The following is a 21,731-nucleotide window of genomic DNA, read 5'->3' on the forward strand; positions in this document are numbered from 1 at the left end:
AATGCTTGTCTCAGTTCAGCAGCACGAAGAGAGATCTTACAAAATATCTAATTTTTGTAAGCTTCTTGGTGGTACGTCTGTGAGCGTGTCTTGACATGAGATCCTGAATGTGCTTGTATGCTATGACAGACTAGGTGTGTCTGTTGAAAACTGTGGTAAGTTAAAGCAATCCATACATCCATACAATACAGCCATCCGTTGAAGTGCCAGAAAGTACCACTTCAGTAACCTTCTAGTCAGTTTTAGTTTCTTAATCAGTTTTTGAGGAGTACTTAGAGAGCTTAATAAATATAAAATGTATAGACTTTTCTTGTTACCCTTCAGGCTGCAAAAGCCAAGTATGAAGGCCTATACTGAATGTATCAGTGATGGCAATGCTGATGATTAACATAGGTGTCCAGCAGGTCTTCTAAAATCAAGTGTTTTAAAAGAGAACTTGTGCATTCTTTCTTGGTTCCTGGCTCTTCCCTTAACCCCCACTCTCAGTACCCATTTTTTTTTCTTTTCCTCTCCTTTTTAGTGTGGGTGGTTTTAAGCTCAGGGGTTGGGCTGTGACTCATTATATCAGGAAGTGTGTATGTGTGTGTGTGCTCATAGGACTCCCTTCCCCTGCAAAATACCTTCCTCTCTTTCACCAAACTCCGAAAAAGTCTTCACAAGCCGAAACTACTGCAAGGTAAAGTACTTGTTAACAGTAACCTCATTTAATGTATTTCTTGAAACTTATGAAAGCTTTCTTTGTCTACCCACACATTTCTGTGATTCTTGAGAAACGGTGTGAATCTGTGCAGTTTTTGTAGTTTTGCTGCATATCAAAATGTAACAAGTGTCTCTCCTAATAGAATTGCTCTGTGTAGATGTGCTGATCTTTTAAATGATAGACTCATTTTTCCTTGCCAAATATTAAATGAGGGGCTGGAATGCGATTACAGACTCTTGCTACTCCACCCTCCCTCTGAATGCTTATTGTTTTTTCCTGCTTGCTATCATATTTCTGATTATCGGATGCATATGGCTCACGCACCATGTGTCCCAGACATTGTGGCACTGACCCCTGTCAATCTCCTCATCTTTCTTTTCATTCACTGACTGGAGATGTCCTTCATCTCTTATTGCCTCTGATGTTTTACCTCTCAAGTTTCCACTACTTCAAGAACATAAAACCACTTCTGTTTACAGATAATTAGTGCAAAATGATTCTAATATAGTAGATTTGTGTACCTTTACATGTAGTGTAATTATTTGGAAGCTGTAGAAAACTGCAAAATGTTAGATGTGTCTAAGGAGGAGTAGAGCAGTAGATGATTCTGAACTGACTGAGAAAGCTAAAAACATTGTTATAATAGAATTAATATTCAGAATACCTTATATTTTACCTTATATAAAAGTGGTAATTAAATCTCAAGGTGACTTTAAATGATTTACAGTGCTTTTTTGTAATCATGCCAAGAGCTGAAGACATTTTAAATGGTTCTTTTGAGTTGTCATTGTTCCAAATGTAATGGTAGTAATAGAACCATGGAGAACCTGTTTTTTTTTATGTTGTAGGCCAAAAGATTTTCAAAATGTTTGAGTAGATTAGGGAAAAACTGCTAAATCAATATTTAAAACTGGCATGAAGCTAAGTGCTTTAAAATGTAACCACAGTATTACAAAGTTGACAAAACCACATAAATTCTTAAATGACTAAGAAAAGTTCTGTGTGTGCATAGAAGCCTAGACCATAAGTGCAGTTTACTTCAGTAATGATAGATACTGATAAAATTCCGGCATACTATTTTTCAGAGATATTGTACTGATTGTTATTTTTACTGGATGTTATACTAGAACATATTTGACTTCTATACATTATTACTTTTTTATTTACTTTTCTTGGCTTGGCTTTTGTCCCAGTACGCCTAGTCCTTTTTCTTAGCTACTTGTAGTTGTAGCTTTTTGATCCTATTTTCTTCATATGGAGTGGTAGAAATCAGGATAGATAGGTGGACAGTGGGTGGGTGGGTGGATTGATGGAGGGAGGGAGGGAGGCGCAGTAACTGTCATGCAAGTGTTTAGCAATTGTCAGGCAACCCGACTCTCCTCGCCGTGGGGCGTCCTCATCAGGGCTGCTCGGATTATTCCCGCGTGTCCAGTTACTGGTCACATATAAACTAACCAGGCCAGGTGGACATGCACACTTGCTGCATTAGTATCACACACACTGTGGAGAAGGCAGGCAGGCAGGCAGAATGGAGCCGGAGTCAGAAAGCGTGCCTGAGCTGGCTGAGGGGATCATGCAGTTAAGTGAATGGGCCTTTTCTCTTAGCTTTAAATACAGTTCCCCGGACATTTTTCATGGAAGTGTTCATTAAGGCCTTCTGTGGCCACACCTTGCTGCACCTTCATGCCTGTAGATCCTCATAGTGCACTACTTCAGCCCAGGTCACCTGCTCTACTCTTTCTTCCTTCTGCTTTACTTGCTGTTGTGGGTAACAGAGAGACATTAGAAACTTGGTTCATTTGTTTTGGCCTTTAGCATTTTAGAAAGCAGTTGGACCTTCTTGTTTGGTTCTCTTCTTGGCAGCCTGATCATGAAATTAGTCGTCAGAGCCCAGAGCTTGTGACTGAACAGTATTTCAAACGAGAGCTGAGTTCGTGGTGGTCTTTTTTTTGTTTTTTTTTTTTTTTTTTTTTTTTTTTTTTTTTTTTTTTAAAAGGAAACTGGACAAAAGGACAGCATTCATGCCAATGCAATGTGCATATTTAACATGGTATATTATCTCTTATTAGATCAGGCATGTCTGCAATTTTGCTGCATGTGGTTTCAGCACTGTAATCTTTGTCAGCTTACGAGTGGCATTTTTGACATTTGTAGAGTTTTGCTCGCACTTGTACTCGCACGGATTGTTCCATTTAGTTACCACAAATGCTGAACTGTTGCCCACAGGAAATGAGTTGGAGTGTAGACATTTTTAGTGTGGTGGCATGTCATGCGAGTATCTTTGTTTCAAAGTTTGAGGCTTTAGGTAGCAGCAGAGCTCTTAACAAACATGGGTGGGTCATGTGTTCATATAAATCAGATAGAAGTTTGGTTTTTCATCTAGAAGTGTGCGTACTATAAAGGTGCACTTTGTAGCTCTACATTTACAGATTGTAGTCCATTTGTTACTTTGCATACTTTATGCCCTTCATCATAGGTTGGATATTTTCGGTTAGTGGACTATTCTCATTTCTGGAAGTGATACTGAGGTGTTTAAAACTCCAGTAGCGCTGCTGTGTGTGATCCACTCCGACCAGCTCAATACACACCATCACCACATCTGTGTCACTGCAGTGCTGAGTTTATTTTAAACAAATGATTGAATATTCCATTTTGTCAGTAACAAAACAATCATAACACTACCAAAACTTTACCAAAGGAGACTTTCAGTAGTGACCATTTTAGCTTATTTTGAGGATAACGTGGTAGCACTTTGGCAACATGGCTATCTATATATATATATATATATATATATATATATATATATATATATATATATATATATATATATATATATATATATATATATATATATATATATATATATATAAATTTTTATTCATAAAAAGGCATTACACTTTATAGCCATGTTTATTATGCATTATACAGTATCAAAAGTGAGTACACTTCTCACATTTCTGCAAACATTTTATCTTTTCATGGGACAACACTAAATAAAAGAAACTTGGATAGTTTCAGTGTACAGCTTGTATAGCAGTATAGATTTACTGTCCTCTGAAAATAACACATAGCCATTAATGTCTAAATAGCTAGCAACACAAGTGAGTACACCTCTCAGTGAACATGCATCAATACATCAACTATAAGTAGCATTTTAACAACTTGCAAGTTGCATTTGTCAGCTCCAAGTAAAGTGATGCTTACTGTGCTACAGACTCTTCCAATATTATGAGTGAGGCTTGAAGTACACTGCTCAAAAAAATAAAGGGAACACTCAAATAACACATCCTAGATCTGAATGAATGAAATATTCTCATTGAATACTTTGTTCTGTACAAAGTTGAATGTGCTGACAACAAAATCACACAAAAATCAATGGAAATCAAATGTATTAACCAATGGAGGCCTGGATTTGGAGTCACACACAAAATTAAAGTGGAAAAACACACTACAGCCTGATCCAACTTTGATGTGATGTCCTTAAAACAAGTCAAAATGAGGCTCAGTATTGTGTGTGGCCTCCACGTGCCTGTATGACCTCCCTACAATGCCTGGGCATGCTCCTGATGAGGTGGCAGATGGTCTCCCAAGGGATCTCCTCCCAGACCTGGACTAAAGCATCCGCCAACTCCTGGACAGTCTGTAGTGCAACGTGGCGTTGGTGGATGGAGCGAGACATGATGTCCCAGATGTGCTCAATCAGATTCAGGTCTGGGGAACGGGTGGGCCAGTCCATGGCTTCAGTGCCTTCATCTTGCAGGAACTGCTGACACACTCCAGCCACATGAGGTCTAGCACTGTCCTGCATTAGGAGGAACCCAGGGCCAACCGCACCAGCATATGGTCTCACAAGGGGTCTGAGGATCTCATCTCGGTACCTAATGGCAGACAGGCTACCTCTGGCGAACACATGGAGGGCTGTGCGGCCCTCCAAAGAAATGCCACCCCACACCATTACTGACCCACTGCCAAACCGGTCATGCTGAAGGATGTTGCAGGTAGCAGGTCGCTCTCTATGGCGTCTCCAGACTCTGTCACGTGCTCAGTGTGAACCTGCTTTCATCTGTGAAGAGCACAGGGCGCCAGTGGCGAATTTGCCAATCCTGGTGCTCTCTGGCAAATGCCAAGCGTCCTGCACGGTGTTGGGCTGTGAGCACAACCCCCATCTGTGGACGTCGGGCCCTCATACCATCCTCATGGAGTCGGATTCTAACCGTTTGTGCAGACACATGCACATTTGTGGCCTGCTGGAGGTCATTTTGCAGGGCTCTGGCAGTGCTCCTCCTGTTCCTCCTTGCACAAAGGCGGAGGTAGCGATCCTGCTGCTGGGTTGTTGCCCTCCTACGGCCTCCTCCACGTCTCCTGGTGTACTGGCTTGTCTCCTGGTAGCGCCTCCAGCCTCTGAACACTACGCTGACAGACACAGCAAACCTTCTTGCCACAGCTCTCATTGATGTGCCATCCTGGATGAGCTGCACTACCTGAGCCACTTGTGTGGGTTGTAGAGTCCGTCTCATGTTACCACGAGTGTGAAAGCACCACCAACATTCAAAAGTGACCAAAACATCAGCCAGAAAGCATCGGTACTGAGAAGTGGTCTGTGGTCCCCAACTGCAGAACCACTCCTTTGAGTGTGTCTTGCTAAGTGCCAATAATTTCCACCTGTTGTCTATTCCATTTGCACAACAGCATGTGAAATTGTCAGTGTTGCTTCCTAAGTGGGCAGTTTGATTTCACAGAAGTTTGATTTACTTGGAGTTAAATTGTGTTGTTTGTGATGCCTTTATTTTTTTTGAGCAGTGTATTTAAAGAAGGATTTACTGAAACACTGCAACAAAGTAAAGTACATTGCAAGTTGAAAATGTCAGATATTAAAGTAGTGGTGCCATTAGTCATTTCACCCAATATGGGAAAGAAAATGTACACCACTATTAGCCTGGTGTTAACTTAACACTGCATATCCAATAACTGCTAGCAGAAATTAGCATTGCTGTAGTTTAGCATTTTAGTGGTTAATGTTAGAACCATTGAGGAATCAATGTGATGTCAGAGGGGGTTTCAGGAGAGGGGTTTAATGGGTACTTGGCATGCTGTAATGTAATTTAATTTTTAAAGTCAGTCAAAAGGAAAGTGCAGCTTGTTTAGGTCTCAAATGCAAAATCATTTATAATGGCGATATGATAACAATAGTAGACAATTCACCTTTATCCTCAGACACATCCTTCACCAAGTTTTGAATTCTCTTTTGATACTCTTTTAATGTGCTCAGTCATCGAGTCGAAGCACAGCTGACAAAATGTTCTTCCACATGTGTGCAATTACCTATTTTGAGTAGAAGGGTCTCCAAATCCCCAAATCTCACACAGTGCTTACACATTGATTTTGGAACACATTTATTTCAAAACAATGGCGTTTTCCTGCTCACAATGTAGCCATGAGGGACAGGGATGCATTCTCACTTCCTGCTCTGCTATACAGCCTTTATGACAATTTGTAGGAATATATCTATAAATGTTCATGCAGGTCTGTCTGTTGTCCTGAAATTCTTATGTAGAGGTCATGTTGCTTGTCGGTAAATTGTTATTGAATATGTAGATGACCAATGTATTGGACATATGAAATATATATATATATATATATATATATATATATATATATATATATATATATATATATATATATATATATATATATATATATATATATATATATATATATATATATAAAATATTATGTGGGTGTGTGTGCATGCGAGAGAGCGCTGAAGTGAAAGAATATATGTGTAAATTTGAACACTGTCTTTAAAGTAGGTTGTTATCACTAATGGTTTTCTAAGAATAGCTGGTCATATGGTGTGACTTTTTTCATGGGTGTAGTGCCTACTAACTTTTTTTAATTTTTTTTTTTATTATAATTTCTTTTTCATTTCACTTTTTTTTTTTTTTTTTTTTTTTTTTCCCCCCTACGGGCACTTTGTCATACTGTTTTTATATTATACATGCACTACGTGGGCTATATTCTATAGGTTGTAGATGCTGAATTGCTCATGCTCTGTCCATTAAGTCTTAACATTTGCCTTTACATGTGCCCTTCCTGTCGCAGTCCTTTGCACTTAAATGGCTCGAAAGCAATGCTGAATATGATATCAACGCTTATCAGCTTAGGTAAATAGTAGAATATACTTAAGGTTCATTTTATGCAAATTATCTACATAATCCTAGCTGTATCAGCTATTACCCTATATTGCATTGAGTGCTCTTCACTTTACATACAGATAGTAAATGGGAGGGTGTGATACAAATTTTCCAGCTGTAAAGATGCAAACTGGGTGGATGCATTTTATTAGTGGCCATTCCTTAGAGCATATGGTGATGTGGTGCTCCCATGTAGAATTTGAAATGAGTAGCTATAGCATGATGCATCATGGGTCTGAAAGGGAGGGAACGCCCCTGCAATTTATGCGTCAGTCCATTTGTTGTAGGTGGTTGCCATGTGTTTACAGCAGCATTACATACTGCAGTCCAGAGTCATGAAGCAACCTGTATCTGAGTCTGCCTCTGTGTGAGTACTTGTTAAGGAACACACCTTGCTTTGTGTATGTTGGGCTGTGGGTGATGACATGCCCCTTTTAACCTTGTCTTATGTAACAGTGTGTTAATTCAGTGCACTGATGAATTCCTAAGCTCCTGCTACCCTCCTTAACCCCTGCTCTTTGCTCCTTGGAAGGCTTCAATGTCTCTGTGGGCTCATTTCCTTTACCTCCACAGTCTGTATTTGAATACTCTATACTCTAAGAATAAATGTTTTCCATGTACTGTGAGTTGCTTTAGATAAAATATCTACTAAATAAATAATGTATCTTAATTTCAGAAAATCTGGTGTTCAAGGTCTCATAAGCTATTGATTCATTTCAAGTTTACATTAGAGAAATATTATTAACACAATACACACATACTGGCTACTTTACATGCCACTACATGTCACTGAACTGCAGAAAATCATTCACCACCCAAATAATAATAAATCTCTGTTGGAACAAAACCTTGTATATCCGAAATGGTAACTTCACTGGATTCAAAGTCAGTAGAACCAGAATGTTTTCCAAGTCATTTTGGGCCCTTTCTTTTAGTACATTTATTATGAAATTTACACACAATGTAAAGGACAACAGATGTTTTCAAAGCATGTCAAAAACTGAAAATTGACAGAAATTGACAAATCATTCTGACAGCAGTGAAATGGTTCTACTAGGTTCATGACCATTGATGAACAGGGTAAAAGGGGGAGTTAACAAATTATTCAGAAAGACAAATGGACTACAGTCTGTAATTGTAGAACTACAAGGTCCACCTTTTATGGAAAGGGAACCTGACAAAATGAACAATGAGCGTAAATACAAGGAGGTGCACTGAATAAAAGTGAATGTATTTTATATTGATATAAACTACTTGAATTCTTTGCACAGCCTCACTGCTTCGTTTCGCTATCTGCAGAACACCCACTGTTGTCCCACATTTCCGGACTGTGTTCCTTTTGAGGTTGACGGGGCAGAGCACCAATCAGATTACACTCCTCCATTACTGATAGCAGTGCTCACATATTGGCATGGAGAGCAGTAGTAGGAAGATCTTCAGCGGAAAGCTTCAGCTGAGTTCAGTCTGGAACAGTGGTTCCAATTCAAAAGGAAAAGCTGCTATGACAGTAAAAACTGTTTTTTAAACTGCATGTTGCATTATTCCAATGTCTGCACAAGAACAAAATATCCAAGTATACTTCTATAGAGAAGTCAGAAACCACCCTTCCGGGGTGATTAGGTAGAAGATAATTGACTTGCATAAGCAATGAAGTCAAGGAAAGTGAAACACGACTGTTAAAAACTATGTGGTTAAAAAAACTTTAAAAATGCACAGTCAGCTCAACTTACAATTGTAAGGTAACTAATTGCACAGCTTTTTCGTGTTCATTTAACTAAAGGACACGAGTTCATCCAACTCAAGATTTTTATTTTAGTCAAAAGCTCTTTTAGTTTTGAGTTTGTTGAATAATATAGCATTTAAAAAAAAATTACTATTTCTCTTAAACAATCCCTCCAGACATTTTCTCCTTTAGGCCTACTAATAGATGGCTATGGTATTACTGGGGTGAGGTCTTAGTCCATTGCACAACACAGGAACAACTGTAGTTCTCAGAATTCATGTTCATCAATGTTTAATACACTGTAAAAATATTTGTTATTATTTATTTGTTTGTCATTGGACACTAGCATGGTCATATGTGGTACAACTGTCTAATAATTGACAGTTGTCCATATCCAAAAGCAGAAAATTCTTGGTGAGAGTTCCAGCTAGTAGAGAAATGGAGCTAGCAAAAAAAAAAACTACACTATTTAACTTGGCTATATAGAACTAGAAAATGGAGTTGGGAGAACATTTGACTCAACTATGAAATTCGTGCTGGGTGAACTCCAGTGTCCTCAAGTTGAGTTCACTTCAAGCAGTATAATCAGCTGTTGTATAATTTTAAGTTGGGCTGACCTCATTTTGTACAGTGTAGAGAAAGTGGGACACTCGTGAGGCCTGGTAGACCACAAAACTGTTACCATCAGATAAGCAGTACTTAAAATCAAGCCCCACCCTTTCTTCAGATCTGAAACATTTCTGCCCATCTTTCTGGTGTGAGGAGCCAAATCAACACTATCTGAAAAGATTCCATTACTGAGAAGACAGAAGGTTTTTGTAATTCAAGTAACCATTTACAAATTTAAACTAATTGGGTTTTCTCTAAGACTGAACTTTTGAAGGTGTGGAAACATATGCCTGTAGATTTCTTAAATTGGAATACAGGCAAATGGTGGGCACACTAATACTTTTTTTTTTTTAATTACATTTAGTTTTTGAGGCTTTTGTGTAAATTTCTAATAAATATATATGGTTTTACTCTTTCGTGGCACTGAAAAAGAAATGGCTTGTATTAAATGGGTGTTTTGACTGGAAACTAAATGAATGAACAGGTGGTCTCTGACCACAGTATCATACATCTAGAGATTCCAGGGCTTTAAATGAGGAATTTCAAACATAAACTCATGGCATTGGATAATATCAAATGGTTTAGTCATATGAGGAAATGGTCTTTATTGCATAACGACATGGCAAGTACTGATGGCTGTTAGTAATGGTGCCCCATCAGTGTCATTTCCTCTTCACTCACTTTTTCATCTCATCTCCTTTGCCTTCAAACAGATATCTATCAAAACCTAGAATCTACAGAATCATTCTTCCTCTCTCTCTTCCACTATCTCTCCCCCAATCACATTAAACTGATGATCATACATTTATAAAATCCACAATTAATAAGACCCCAGCAATCAGTTAACAGCTGTGCCTATTTCACATTACCATATTTCTTGTTTACCTACTCCACTTTTGCTCATTCCCTCACACTTGCTAAGATACTCCATATTCTTTCCTACCATCCTCTTCACACTCTGCCTGAACCATAATTCCCCCCAACTCATGCCCATACCCATCTCCCTCTATTCCGACAGAATGCTCCCTTTCCAGGCAGCTCCAGGTCAGTTTGGTCCAGAGGTGAGGGAGCCAGGGCTGCACTGCTTTCGGGTGGAGAAGTTGAAGGCTGTCCTATTGAAGCCTTCTGAGGTGGGAGCGTTCTTTAATGGAGACTCCTATCTGGTGCTGGAGCACAGGGGTGATCAGGGAGTGGACCTACACATGTGGATAGGTGAGGTTCATGTTCATCTGACCTTAGCAGCACATCTACACAGATCTGATCACTCACAGTTCAGTTTCTGTTGAACCTTCAATGTGCTATGGTATTCTATTTGTGACCTTCGATATGGACATACTGTATGGGTGAATTGTACATATTTACAATAATGCTCAGTCTCTCTCTGGGAGGAAAGAAATATAATAATAATAATAATAATAATAATAATAATAATAATAATAATAATAATAATAATAATAATAATAATAATAATAATAATAATGATAATAATAATGATGATAATTAAATAAATAAATAGGATATATATATATATATATATATATATATATATATATATATATATATATATATATATATATATATATATATATATATATATATATATATATATATATATATATATAATAGAAACAAAAAAGAAAGAAACAGAAAAAACAAATAAAATAACTAAATAACCAGACAACTAAAAAAAAAAAGGGTAGGGGAAAAAACAATTATACAGAAATACATATATATATACATATTCACATATCTATACATATACATATATACACCCAGACATAATTCTACTATTTGCTGCTACATACATACACACACATGTTCACATATCCATACATATGCATATACACATATACACCCACACATCACACACAATCACACAATGCTCAGTCTCTACATAACCTAACCTATGCATAAAGAACTTTTATTATTTTTATCTTAAGTTGGCTCAAAAAAGACACCTGGATTGTCTTTATGACATTTTTCTGGGCCATTTTCAGGGGTCAAAGTTTCCAGACAGAACCTTGAACCTTTTGGGACTGACTACTTTTTTTTTTTTTTTTTTTTTTTTGTACAGCGTTCATTCAAGCTATTTTTTTTTCTCATAAATTTTTTTTTCAACTCTGCTACAAATGATGTCACACACACATTAGCAACACCTTATCAACCACAGCAATGGCCTAGTAACACAGTAGTACATCCACTGTACTAGGCCAGTCAAACCAATTCTGGCTCTAGAGTACACTCTTAAAAAGGATGGTTCTTCAAGGGTTCTTTAGTAAAAAAAAAAAAAAAAAAGCACCAAATATAGTACCATAAAAAGGGTTCTTCTACTGTTCTGGTGTCAAGCCTCTTTCAATATAAGAACCCTTTTGGGTGCTATATAGAACCCTTTTCAAGAAGGTTACACTCAGAACTATTGCTCTATTAGTCTACATTAATTTGAAGAACCATTTAATCATGCCGGGTTCTTTGCATGTTCATGGTACTAGACATGCATTTTTTTTAAAACCGTATTTGTGTACTATCAACTAAATCTGAGATAAAGTGAAAAACTATTCATTAATTCTGATACATGTGGATTTAGAGACCTGATTTTCCAACCTCTTAGTTTCTCTCACAGTCTTTAAAACTGTTATGTTATGTGTCTCTGTTTTGGTTGGTTGCCCTCTGCCTCATCCAAAAGTAGTTTAGGTTGAAACACTCCTTATAACTACTCTACCAGTGGGCAGAGCTAAACTGCTGTAGGGTGAATAGATTTGTAAGTACTTCCATATATGGATGTGTGGTTTAGGGAGTGAATGATTCTTTTCTAAGCTTCTGTTTTTTGAAATGATTATTTTAAAAAGACAGAAGAAATTTTGATTTTCTGTGGTATGGGCAGACACTTCTGTTACCTAATTCTGGTTTAATAACAGCATTGTTGTTCATGTAAAAAAACAAATTTATGTAAGTGTTAAAGGATTTATACAGCCCTTCACCGAAAGCCCTTATTTCAACATAAAAATGAAAAGCAGTTGAAGCAGCTGGATCAGGAGCTAATTACTCCTGCTTTTTGACATATCTTTAATTTGTCAGATAGCCAACATCACTGTTTCTCTGTATTTTTTTACAAGGCACAATAGTGAAGAGAAAATTATAAACAAATGCATTTACTGACAACTGCACCCAGAAACATTTTCAAAGCCTTTGTCACATTCATCACATTCAATTTTATTGCTTGTGGCAAAATATCAATTTATTACTTTAATATTTCAACTGTATTTAAAGTTATTTTTGTTTAAGGCTACTTGTCAAGTGAATGATGATTCTTACCATGTTATCTTGTCTCTGCATGCTCGTGAATACTAAAGGCAATTTGAATCAGGCGTGAGGAGCCATACGAGTGTAGGGGAAAGTTTATTTATCAGGCATCTATGCGGAATCGGGGAAGCTTTATTTTTAAGAACTACATGAGCTTAATGATGACATTAAGGTTATATGACACGCTTGGCAACCAGGCAGAGAGAAAGACAGAGTGGGTTTGGTGAAAGAGAGGAGAGGAGAGGGGGATAAAGAGGGCTGTGTCCCAGGGGAAAAAGGGAAGGGCGGGTGTTTGTGTGGTTCATTAAAGTTTCAGCAGGTGTGTGATAGGGCAGCAGTGGGCCTGTTGGCTCAGCATGTATCCGGTGCTTTAGGTAACACTAAGCTGGCTTGTCAGCACGTGGATGCTTTAATAGTCTTCTGCTCCCATGGCCTCTCCTTCCCCTCCAACACTGCCCTGTATAACATCCTTACTGAACATGTGTACTGCATCAGTGGCCTGCCATTTCAGTGTTTTCTAAGCATCTAGTAAATTCAGCCAAATTTTTAATAGTACCTCAAAGATGTGATTTGTGAAATGTACTTCCTTATCTGTACATAAAGGTTGTGGTGGTTTTTTTTTTTTTTTTTTTTGGTTTTTTTTTGTTCTTTATATTTTCTTTATTTCTTGCTCTTCCTCTCTGTCTCTCTCAGGAGAGAAGTCGTCTCGTGATGAGCAGGTTGCGTGTGCCATGCTTGCTACCCAGCTGGATAACTTTCTGGGTGGAGAACCAGTCCAGCACCGGCACGTCCAAGGCTACGAGTCGCCGGAGTTCATGAAGCTCTTCCCCAGGGGGATCAGCTATAAGGTAAGAAAAGAAATGTGATGAAATGATGCATTCTGTCACTATTGGGACAAAACCTTGCATCTTCATTTTTTAAATTTTTGACATGATACATGATTTAAAATAACAGCTACTCTTCTCAGGGTTCTTCTATTTATTTTCATTTTATTTGTCCGTTATTTAAATTTGTTGATTATGTGCTTGTCTGGTCTGCTCAGTATGTTACATGTCATAAATGCATGCACTCAGACATTCTTGTATGTGCAACAAATGTGGTGAAATAGTGTTTCTGATTCTAGAAGTGTTCCAAAATTCTGGTTCCATTAACTCCCATTCAAAGTTAATAAGGTTTTTCCTTTTCCTGTAAACGTACCTTTTCAGGTTTTGTGCTGACAGCGATGATGTAGAATGTAGATACTTTACTAAGAAATAAGGAATAATCTCAATTGTTTTACTTGTCATTTGCTAAAAATGTCAATTGGATCTTGGGTGAAAACCTTTAACCTGAAAAAAAGATTTCATTCAACTGAATGCATCGAGTTGAAGAAACTGAAGAACTCCTACTTCATCATAATGGCAGCATTAATAAGTAAATTAAAGTATACAGTATATTTTAGATTAATTCCCAGTATATTCAAGCATATAGAATGAACATTTTTAAAAATTAAACCATCTAATAAAAAAACAATGACTCATAATTTAACATTGTGAAAAATGGCACAAAATACTTCTTGTTCCCAAGCACCACTTTAATGACCAGGTGGTCTGATGGATGAATCTGAAACTGGGTTAACTTTCGGAAGGTGTGACATTTCCTATTATTGCACATTTATAACCTTTCATATTTTCTGAGGATAATGAACGCCACCAGTTTTTGTTTACAACCATCAGCTTTAGAATCAGGACTGTGTAAATGCAATACCATGGAGTGAACTCTTTCCCTTCTTTCTATAACCAGTTCACTGCTCCTGTGTTTTCATATGTTCATTCTCAGGTTTCTTTATGGTGGGTTGTCAGTTTGTGAATAGCTTTGGGCTATGAAACTGAAACTGCTCAGTGGATAATTTACTCTTTAAGAGAAGTTTTAGGTTTTGGTCTTTTAGCACCCCTGACCTGCATAGTTTGCTGTGACACACCCTTTTCAGCTGCAGAAAGGCTTATTAATTGGCTGAGGGTGGCTAGAGCAGAGATAATGTCAAAATGTGCGGTGCGGGGACACTATGGGACCATGACCTGTGAAACATTGCTGTGTGTGGTAGAAGCGATGGCAGACGTGCCTCGTTCAGAATTATAAAATGGGAATATTTAATGTAAATATGAATCAAACATGAAGGATGATTGTGTAGTAACTGCTTCATGAGCAGAAGTGCTTGTTTGGTTTATAAGCACTGCATTAGAAGCATGCTTTCTCTTTTTATTAACTGTTCTCTCACTCCAGGAGCTTTGAATTTACTGTGGCACTGAAGGAAGGGTATGAAGGACTGTTAAACATCCGTCAAATGCTACCCCATCTTTACCTCATTTTGGCCCTCACTGTGGCAGAACAGTTATAAAAAATGTAATCTCAGGAACCAATGTGAAAAATAAATACAGTAAGGTAAAGTTTCCAATCAAATTTCAGTGAAAAGATAAGAGTATTGTCCAAGCTAAACTTTATAGACAGTGATAACTATTTATAGGATGAATGGTGAATGGTCAGCCCCAGCTTGCAGTCAGAGCCATACTCTAAATTTAGCTGCTAACTGCATGGAGGAAATAAGCAATGGGGAAATGAAGGGAAAATCATTGAAGTAATGATGAGGAATATATGCCTCAGAGTCTAAAAGATGAACTGTGATTCATTGTCAGTTTCCAATAAACAGAACTGTGTATATATTTAACTGTGCTATCAGAACAGTTTCTTATTCCTGAGAAGTTGACTATCACAGAAAAGGTCAGTGCTCCACTGACATAAATCTATAAAGATAGTCACTGTCCAAAAAAAGGTAAAATGGCAACTTAACAGGGAAAAGAAAAACATGCATTACTTTTAACGCAAGATAAAATTGTTTTTCCATACATTTTTCATACAATGTAAAGGGCAGTATCTGTGAACAAGTGGTGTGGAAAAAATGAAATTTGTAAAGAAATTGGGTCTTTTTTTTTTTTGGACAGTGATGGTATGCTGCATCTATTGCTTTAATCTGTCCATGAATTGTACAGCATATATACAAGTGGAGAAAAATGACAATGACATGCTCTGTCTGTAAAATGGGATGCAAATCTAATGGCATCTCCTACCCTATCCCCTCTATCACACTCTTTCAGGAGGGTGGAGTGGAGTCTGGCTTCAGGAGACCACAGAGTGGTTCTGGTCCAGTTCAAAGGTTGTATCACATCAAAGGGAAGAAGAACATCAGAGCTAAGGAGGTGGACCTGAGCTGGGACAGTTTCAACAAAGGGGACTGCTTCATCCTCGACCTAGGAGAGGTGTGTGTGTGTGTGTGTGTGTGTGTGTGTGAGGGAAAGAGTGAAAGAGAGCCAGACTGTCAGTGAAACTATGAGAACTGCTTCCAGTGTAGTATCACTTTAAATCCTATGGGCATGTTTGTGGGCCAGGTTTGTTTCTTGCTCCAACAGCTATATAACATTCTAGTTTCAAAGTAGGTACTGAATAATTCATAGTAGTTATGGTAAAATAGTTTGTAAGATAAATTGAACAATTGGCTGTGAGTTTAAGGGTAGTGAGCTGGTAGGCACTGTTTTCTTCATGCATGTTGTCCCAGCCATTGGCCCTACACATGCCAAATGTGCAGAGGTAAGCAGAGTAACAAACTCATAACCCAGTAAAAGTATTGTCACTAGAAACGGAGCAGTACCACTTTCTTTTCCAACAGTGAAATCAATACAAACATTGAACCTTGAAAACTGGCTGATATTGATCTAGTCTTTTAATTGCTTAGCTTTAAAATGAACTGCTATTAATTTTGAAGCACTTTGCTTAAGATGCACATCTAAAAGTTGGCCATCATGCTGAAACTGCTTGAACACTCTGTTTCTTCCTGTGGAGATGTAATCACACAGTATAGATGAATGTTTCAGACTAGATCTGATGAGAGACTTTAGAGATGTCTTATACATACTGAAGGGTATTGGTATCAGGCCAATATCAACACAAAATGCAGGGCTGTTGTAGAAGAAGAAAAGAGAATGAATTTGGTCAGAATTTTCTGCTGTTATCAGCTTTGTTTATTCCAGTGGGAATAAGTATAATCTTTATTTCTAAAATAATGACTCACATTTTCAAAAACAACTTATAAAAATTGTACTGTATTGTATAGAACATCTGTCTGAATAGAAACTGAAGTTAATTGGACACTTCTCTTTTAATATTCTTTTGGCCTAAATTAAATTGAGAAACCTTCATAGTGAGCAGTGTGACTAACGGCAAACCAGTCCAGATGTTGTTGCCAATGTCATGTAATGAAAATCACTTCTACTTCACATATTTGTGCAAAGTATTATTTTGAACATTCTCAGTAAAGCACAAATCCATCAGATATTTTGCTGTGTATGTATGCTAGAGTCAGTGTAATTACCTGCTACGCATCTACGCAATGTGTCAGTGTGTTACTGTTCACTCCCCAGACAATCGTGTCCTGGGTGGGCTCTCAGGCCAACATCTTTGAGAAGCAGAAGGTGCGAGAGATTGCCACCCTGATAAGAGACACAGAGAGACATGGCAAAGCCCAGATCACTCACATCAATGAGGGAGAGGAGACGCCAGAAATGTTGAAGGTTCAATTTTTTTCCCCTTTTTTTTTTTTTTCTTTTTATATTTTTTATTTGGTTATTTATTTGTTTGTTTGTTTATTAAAGCTCTGCTCTTGCTTCCTGTGGGAGGATTCCATCTTCTGTATTCAAATTAAAAGTTCATAACTATTTTGCTCTGTAATAATAGTTAATTTAGTTGTTTCTTTTTTACATGCTGACTTGAAGTCTTTATCTTGAGTAATACTGTGATCTAAATCATTTCATTTAGTTTAAGAATGTTCTGAAGATTACAACACTGTTACAGCAAGCTCCAGAAAGTGCCTGTGGCTTATCTGGATGCGAAAGAGCTGTGATTTGCCACAACATGCTGCAGGAGTGTCTCCTTAACAAAAATTTCTGAGTGCATTTGTTTAGTGAGACGTCCTGTTTGTGAGAAGAGATCCTTTGGTGGAGCAGACACTGGACAAAATAAAATATGCTTTTGAAATGGTTTATTTCAGTAGGATGCATCATCTTGTGCAGCTCAAGAACAGAGGCAGTTTAAGTAACATATAATTTCTAATTCTAGTCAATACAATATTGTCTTTATCCAAAAACACACTGCTGCCTCTTTCTTTAAGGTCATTGGTCATGTTCCAAGCTTGTCAAGCATCAAGCCTGTGACCAGAAAATGAGGAAAAGAGGGATTCACAGGGATTCTTATCATTTGCAAGAATATGATAAAGTAATATTAAACAAAGACTAGCTAACATCACTTAACCCCTTAATATCCCAGGCTTATTATTCAGTAACTACAGGACTTCAGTGTAATGGAGCTAATGTAGCTTTTCTTAGGTTATAGAAGTGTGTAATAAAGCTTTGACTAAATAAAAAAATAAAACAAGGTTAAACTTAGGTATGGCTACACAACGTGGGCTGTTGTAAAGGTTATGTTTAAAATTTTAACAGACAAGTGACAGGAGCCATCACAAACAGATTTCATGATTTTGGTACTAATATTCCAGATATGGAATCGAAGTAACCAGATATCCTCTCAGAACTCAAGTCTGGTACCAGGATTAAGTAACAAAACACATCAATTACATTTAGGGTCTACTTTACTGCTTATTTGTCTGTGCTGAGAACATAGCCATGAGTTCTGACTGGAATGGTCTACATTAAATTTCTTTATTATTGAAAGGTGCTTGGTCCAGTGCCAGAGCTTAAGGAGAACACTCCAGAGGATGACAGCCAAGCAGATGTATCTAACTCTGCATCTCTCTACAAGGTACCACCACACGTTTGACTGTTGGCACAGTTTAATGTTTAGCACAGTGGATGATTTTTATTTTTTTTTTGGATACTGATTTTTGGATAGATTTTGCTGTACGTATCCAGTGAGGGTGAGCCCATGTGGCTAAGCTTGAGTGGGTAAATAAATGTGGAATTGGTATCTATTCCATGTTGTCAATTTCACTGTAAAATTGGCACTAAGATTTTCAGAAAATAAGACTAACATTAAATTTGCATAAATTAACATAGAAATCATATCTCACTGTTGCCAAAAGTCAATGATGAATTTATCATAAGTGGAATCTAATTTAATTGCAGTCTTATGCAATATCTGGGTGCCCTTGGGTCAAATGATGTTTTGTTGGTTTAAGAACTACAGAGCTACTGTTTATTTGCTGTTGGTTTAAAATATGGGGGAAAAAAAATTTATTAAAATAAAATATGTGTGTGTGTGTGTGTGTGTGTGTGTGTGTGTGTTATTTCTATATATATCTCGAATTCAGCAATAAATAGAAACATTTGCAGACACATCACTTATTAACTTGTATTCCCTTAGAATATGAACAAACATCACATTTGAGCAAGGGTGCTTGAACTTTTACATATGACTTTTTTTTTTTTTTTCCCTTTACATTGATGGAAAAATAAAAATTGTTTCATGCAATCTCAATGGTTATTTGTGTTGTACAGATTGACAAATAAACAAGAATGAATTAGAGAGATCAAACAACTGCTCTAAAAATGTGCTAGCCTCATAATTAAATAACCCATTTGCATTGGGAAATTGTTGTTTGCATATTTAAGTACTTTGTGGCCAAATATCTTTAAAAATATAACTTTAAAACGGATGTGGATACTTTTGTACAAAAGCAAAACCTATGGATTTCTCAATTATTGCCAAGGCCATTTTAAACAGTGTCAAACATACAGCTTGCTGTTAATTTCCCCACAGGTTTCAGACGCTACAGGCTCAATGAAGCTGACCAAAGTCTCAGAGAAAACTCCATTTGCCAAGGACCTGCTCGTACGTGATGACTGCTTCATCTTAGACAATGGAGCCAATGGCAAGATCTTTGTTTGGAAAGGTGAGAGCAAGATATATGAGCCCCTTTACTAATAATTAACTCATAACAGATCATATATCTATGCATAAACCTGATCCCTGTATCTGCTATCGCCTCTTAATAAACAGATCATTGATAATGGAGCTCAGTTAATATGTTTAGAATAGAGGGGCTGGAACAAGGCTCCCTCGGTTAGCTTATTAAATTGTTAGAATGGAGATCGTCTCCAGTTCACTCATTAGTTATGCAATGATCTTGACATTCACTCCCTGGCTAATATTTTGGAGACATCAAGGTTTGATATAATTTGTGGTCTGTCACACAGAGGCAGTAGGTAAATGATATCAAAAGCGCTTGTCAGTACGGTTTATCTATGGAAATATGTAATTATTTTTATTCATTTATTCACACAAAAATAACTCACAAGATTGTTACCATTTGTTTATTAATAACGTTTGTCTTATCCTTTTGATGAATCCATCACATTTTTATTGACTTATTGACCTTTTGTCCGTGTTGACAGGCAGTGGAGCAAATGCAGACGAAAAGAGGGAAGCTCTCAAGATGGCAGATGATTTCATACAAAAAATGAACTATCCCAGGATGAAAACTCAGGTTTGCTTTACTGAGAGCTAATATCTTTCCAAAATAAAACCTCCAAGGCAATAAGTGAAATCCACTCATTGCTCACATTTTATAGAATATAAAAATAAGTGTGAATTATCACAGGTTGTATAGGGTCAAATATGTAGTTTATGTATATACAGCTATCCAAATATGTATAAGCTACAGTTTTGGAGCAGAGAGGAAAGAGGAAAAGAGTAAATGTCACGTAGGACGATGGGTTGGGTCTCTTTTATTGGACACGCCTCATGCTTTCCCTCACTTTCTAATGGTTTCACAGAGGCTCATAAATCTGAGTAGGTCATATGACATGCTCATACTCTGCATGGCATATGACTAAGCTGGTTTTATATTTTCATGAAACTTATGCAGTAGAAACTGTTACACCTTCATAAAGTATGTTTTACTTTTTTCCACAGGTGGAGATTCTACCACAGGGCCGAGAGACGGTCATCTTCAAGCAGTTCTTCCAAAACTGGAATTGAAAACTTAATAGGTGGTCAACTTCAGGGTACTTTTAATTGCACAGTCAATGGAAAAGAAAGATCTGTTTTCATGATGTCACAGTGATGCAGTATTTTGTTATCTAAACCCACCATTTCATTCTCACAGAGTACAAAGATGTACATCTTTAAGAAATAACAGCAAAGGGCCATGAGTAATCATGTCAGTATTGCTAACATAGTTAACAGGCTGGTTAAGTTACCCAAGGACCAATGTTTTTTTGTTTTGTTTTTTTTCTCCCTCTTTTCTGCGTGACCATACCTAACTCGGTCACATTAAATTCAACTCCTAAAGCAACTGCCATTCTTAGTGATGAGACTGATATGTGTTATTTACCAGTGTTCAGGCCAATTTAACAAAGCTTATGGACAGTTGTGGGTTTTTTTTTTTGTTTTTTTTTACTAATTTTGTTTGTTAATAATCAGTTTATTGTTCTAAAAGTAATTAAATAAAAATCACAATGACTCAAGAAACCAAAGTGTTTTCTCAGTCTATTTCTTGCACTGTGTTGACAAATTGATTACCTTTCCCTGTCACCTTTTACCCAAACATATTACACAGCATATATTATCACAGCATATATTATTGCTAAATTAAGAAATGCATTATCTCTACAGGATGCAGAAAAGTTAGTTCATGCATTTATTACTTCAAGGCTAGATTACTGTAATGCCCTGCTGTCTGGATGTCCCAGCAAAAGCATTAACAAGCTTCAGCTAGTTCAGAACGCTGCAGCCAGAGTCTCACAAGAACCAGAAAGTTTGACCATTATCAACCCTACACTGGTTACCAGTTAATTTTTGCATTGATTTATAACATTCTATTACTGATATACAAAGCTCTAAATGGACTCACCCCTCAGTACCTCAGTGAACTTCTCTCCCACTATGAACCATCACGCCTACTTGGATCACAAGGTGCTGGCTTACTTACTGGTACCTAGAATTAATAAAGTTACATCGGGGGGGGGTGCTTTCTCATACAAAGCCCCCCAGCTCTGGAATAATCTTCCTGTTAATGTTCAGGACTTGGACACAGTCTCAGTTTTTAGGTCTAGGCTAAAATCTTACTTGTATTGTCAAGCCTTTGGTGATTAGTCTTCCCTGTCAGATCTAGACCTGACAGAGTCTCTGATGCTCTGTTAACACTGTAATATGTGGTCAG

General features: G+C 37.3%; 1 protein-coding gene across 1 annotated transcript; it reads left to right on the forward strand.

Annotated features, from left to right (window-relative positions):
- Nucleotides 1-33: 33 nt before the first annotated feature.
- Nucleotides 34-21,045, forward strand: capgb (capping protein (actin filament), gelsolin-like b). Its single transcript, XM_017702251.2, has 10 exons — nt 34-155; nt 598-676; nt 10,245-10,438; nt 13,220-13,374; nt 15,658-15,819; nt 16,978-17,127; nt 18,284-18,370; nt 19,328-19,460; nt 19,963-20,054; nt 20,483-21,045. Exons 3-10 carry the CDS (start codon nt 10,246-10,248, stop codon nt 20,546-20,548), a joined length of 1,038 nt encoding a protein of 345 aa, XP_017557740.1. The 5' UTR covers nt 34-155; nt 598-676; nt 10,245; the 3' UTR covers nt 20,549-21,045.
- The last annotated feature ends 686 nt before the right edge of the window (nt 21,046-21,731 follow it).

Source organism: Pygocentrus nattereri, chromosome 13 (assembly GCF_015220715.1).
Source record: "Pygocentrus nattereri isolate fPygNat1 chromosome 13, fPygNat1.pri, whole genome shotgun sequence".
NCBI lineage: Eukaryota > Metazoa > Chordata > Actinopteri > Characiformes > Serrasalmidae > Pygocentrus > Pygocentrus nattereri.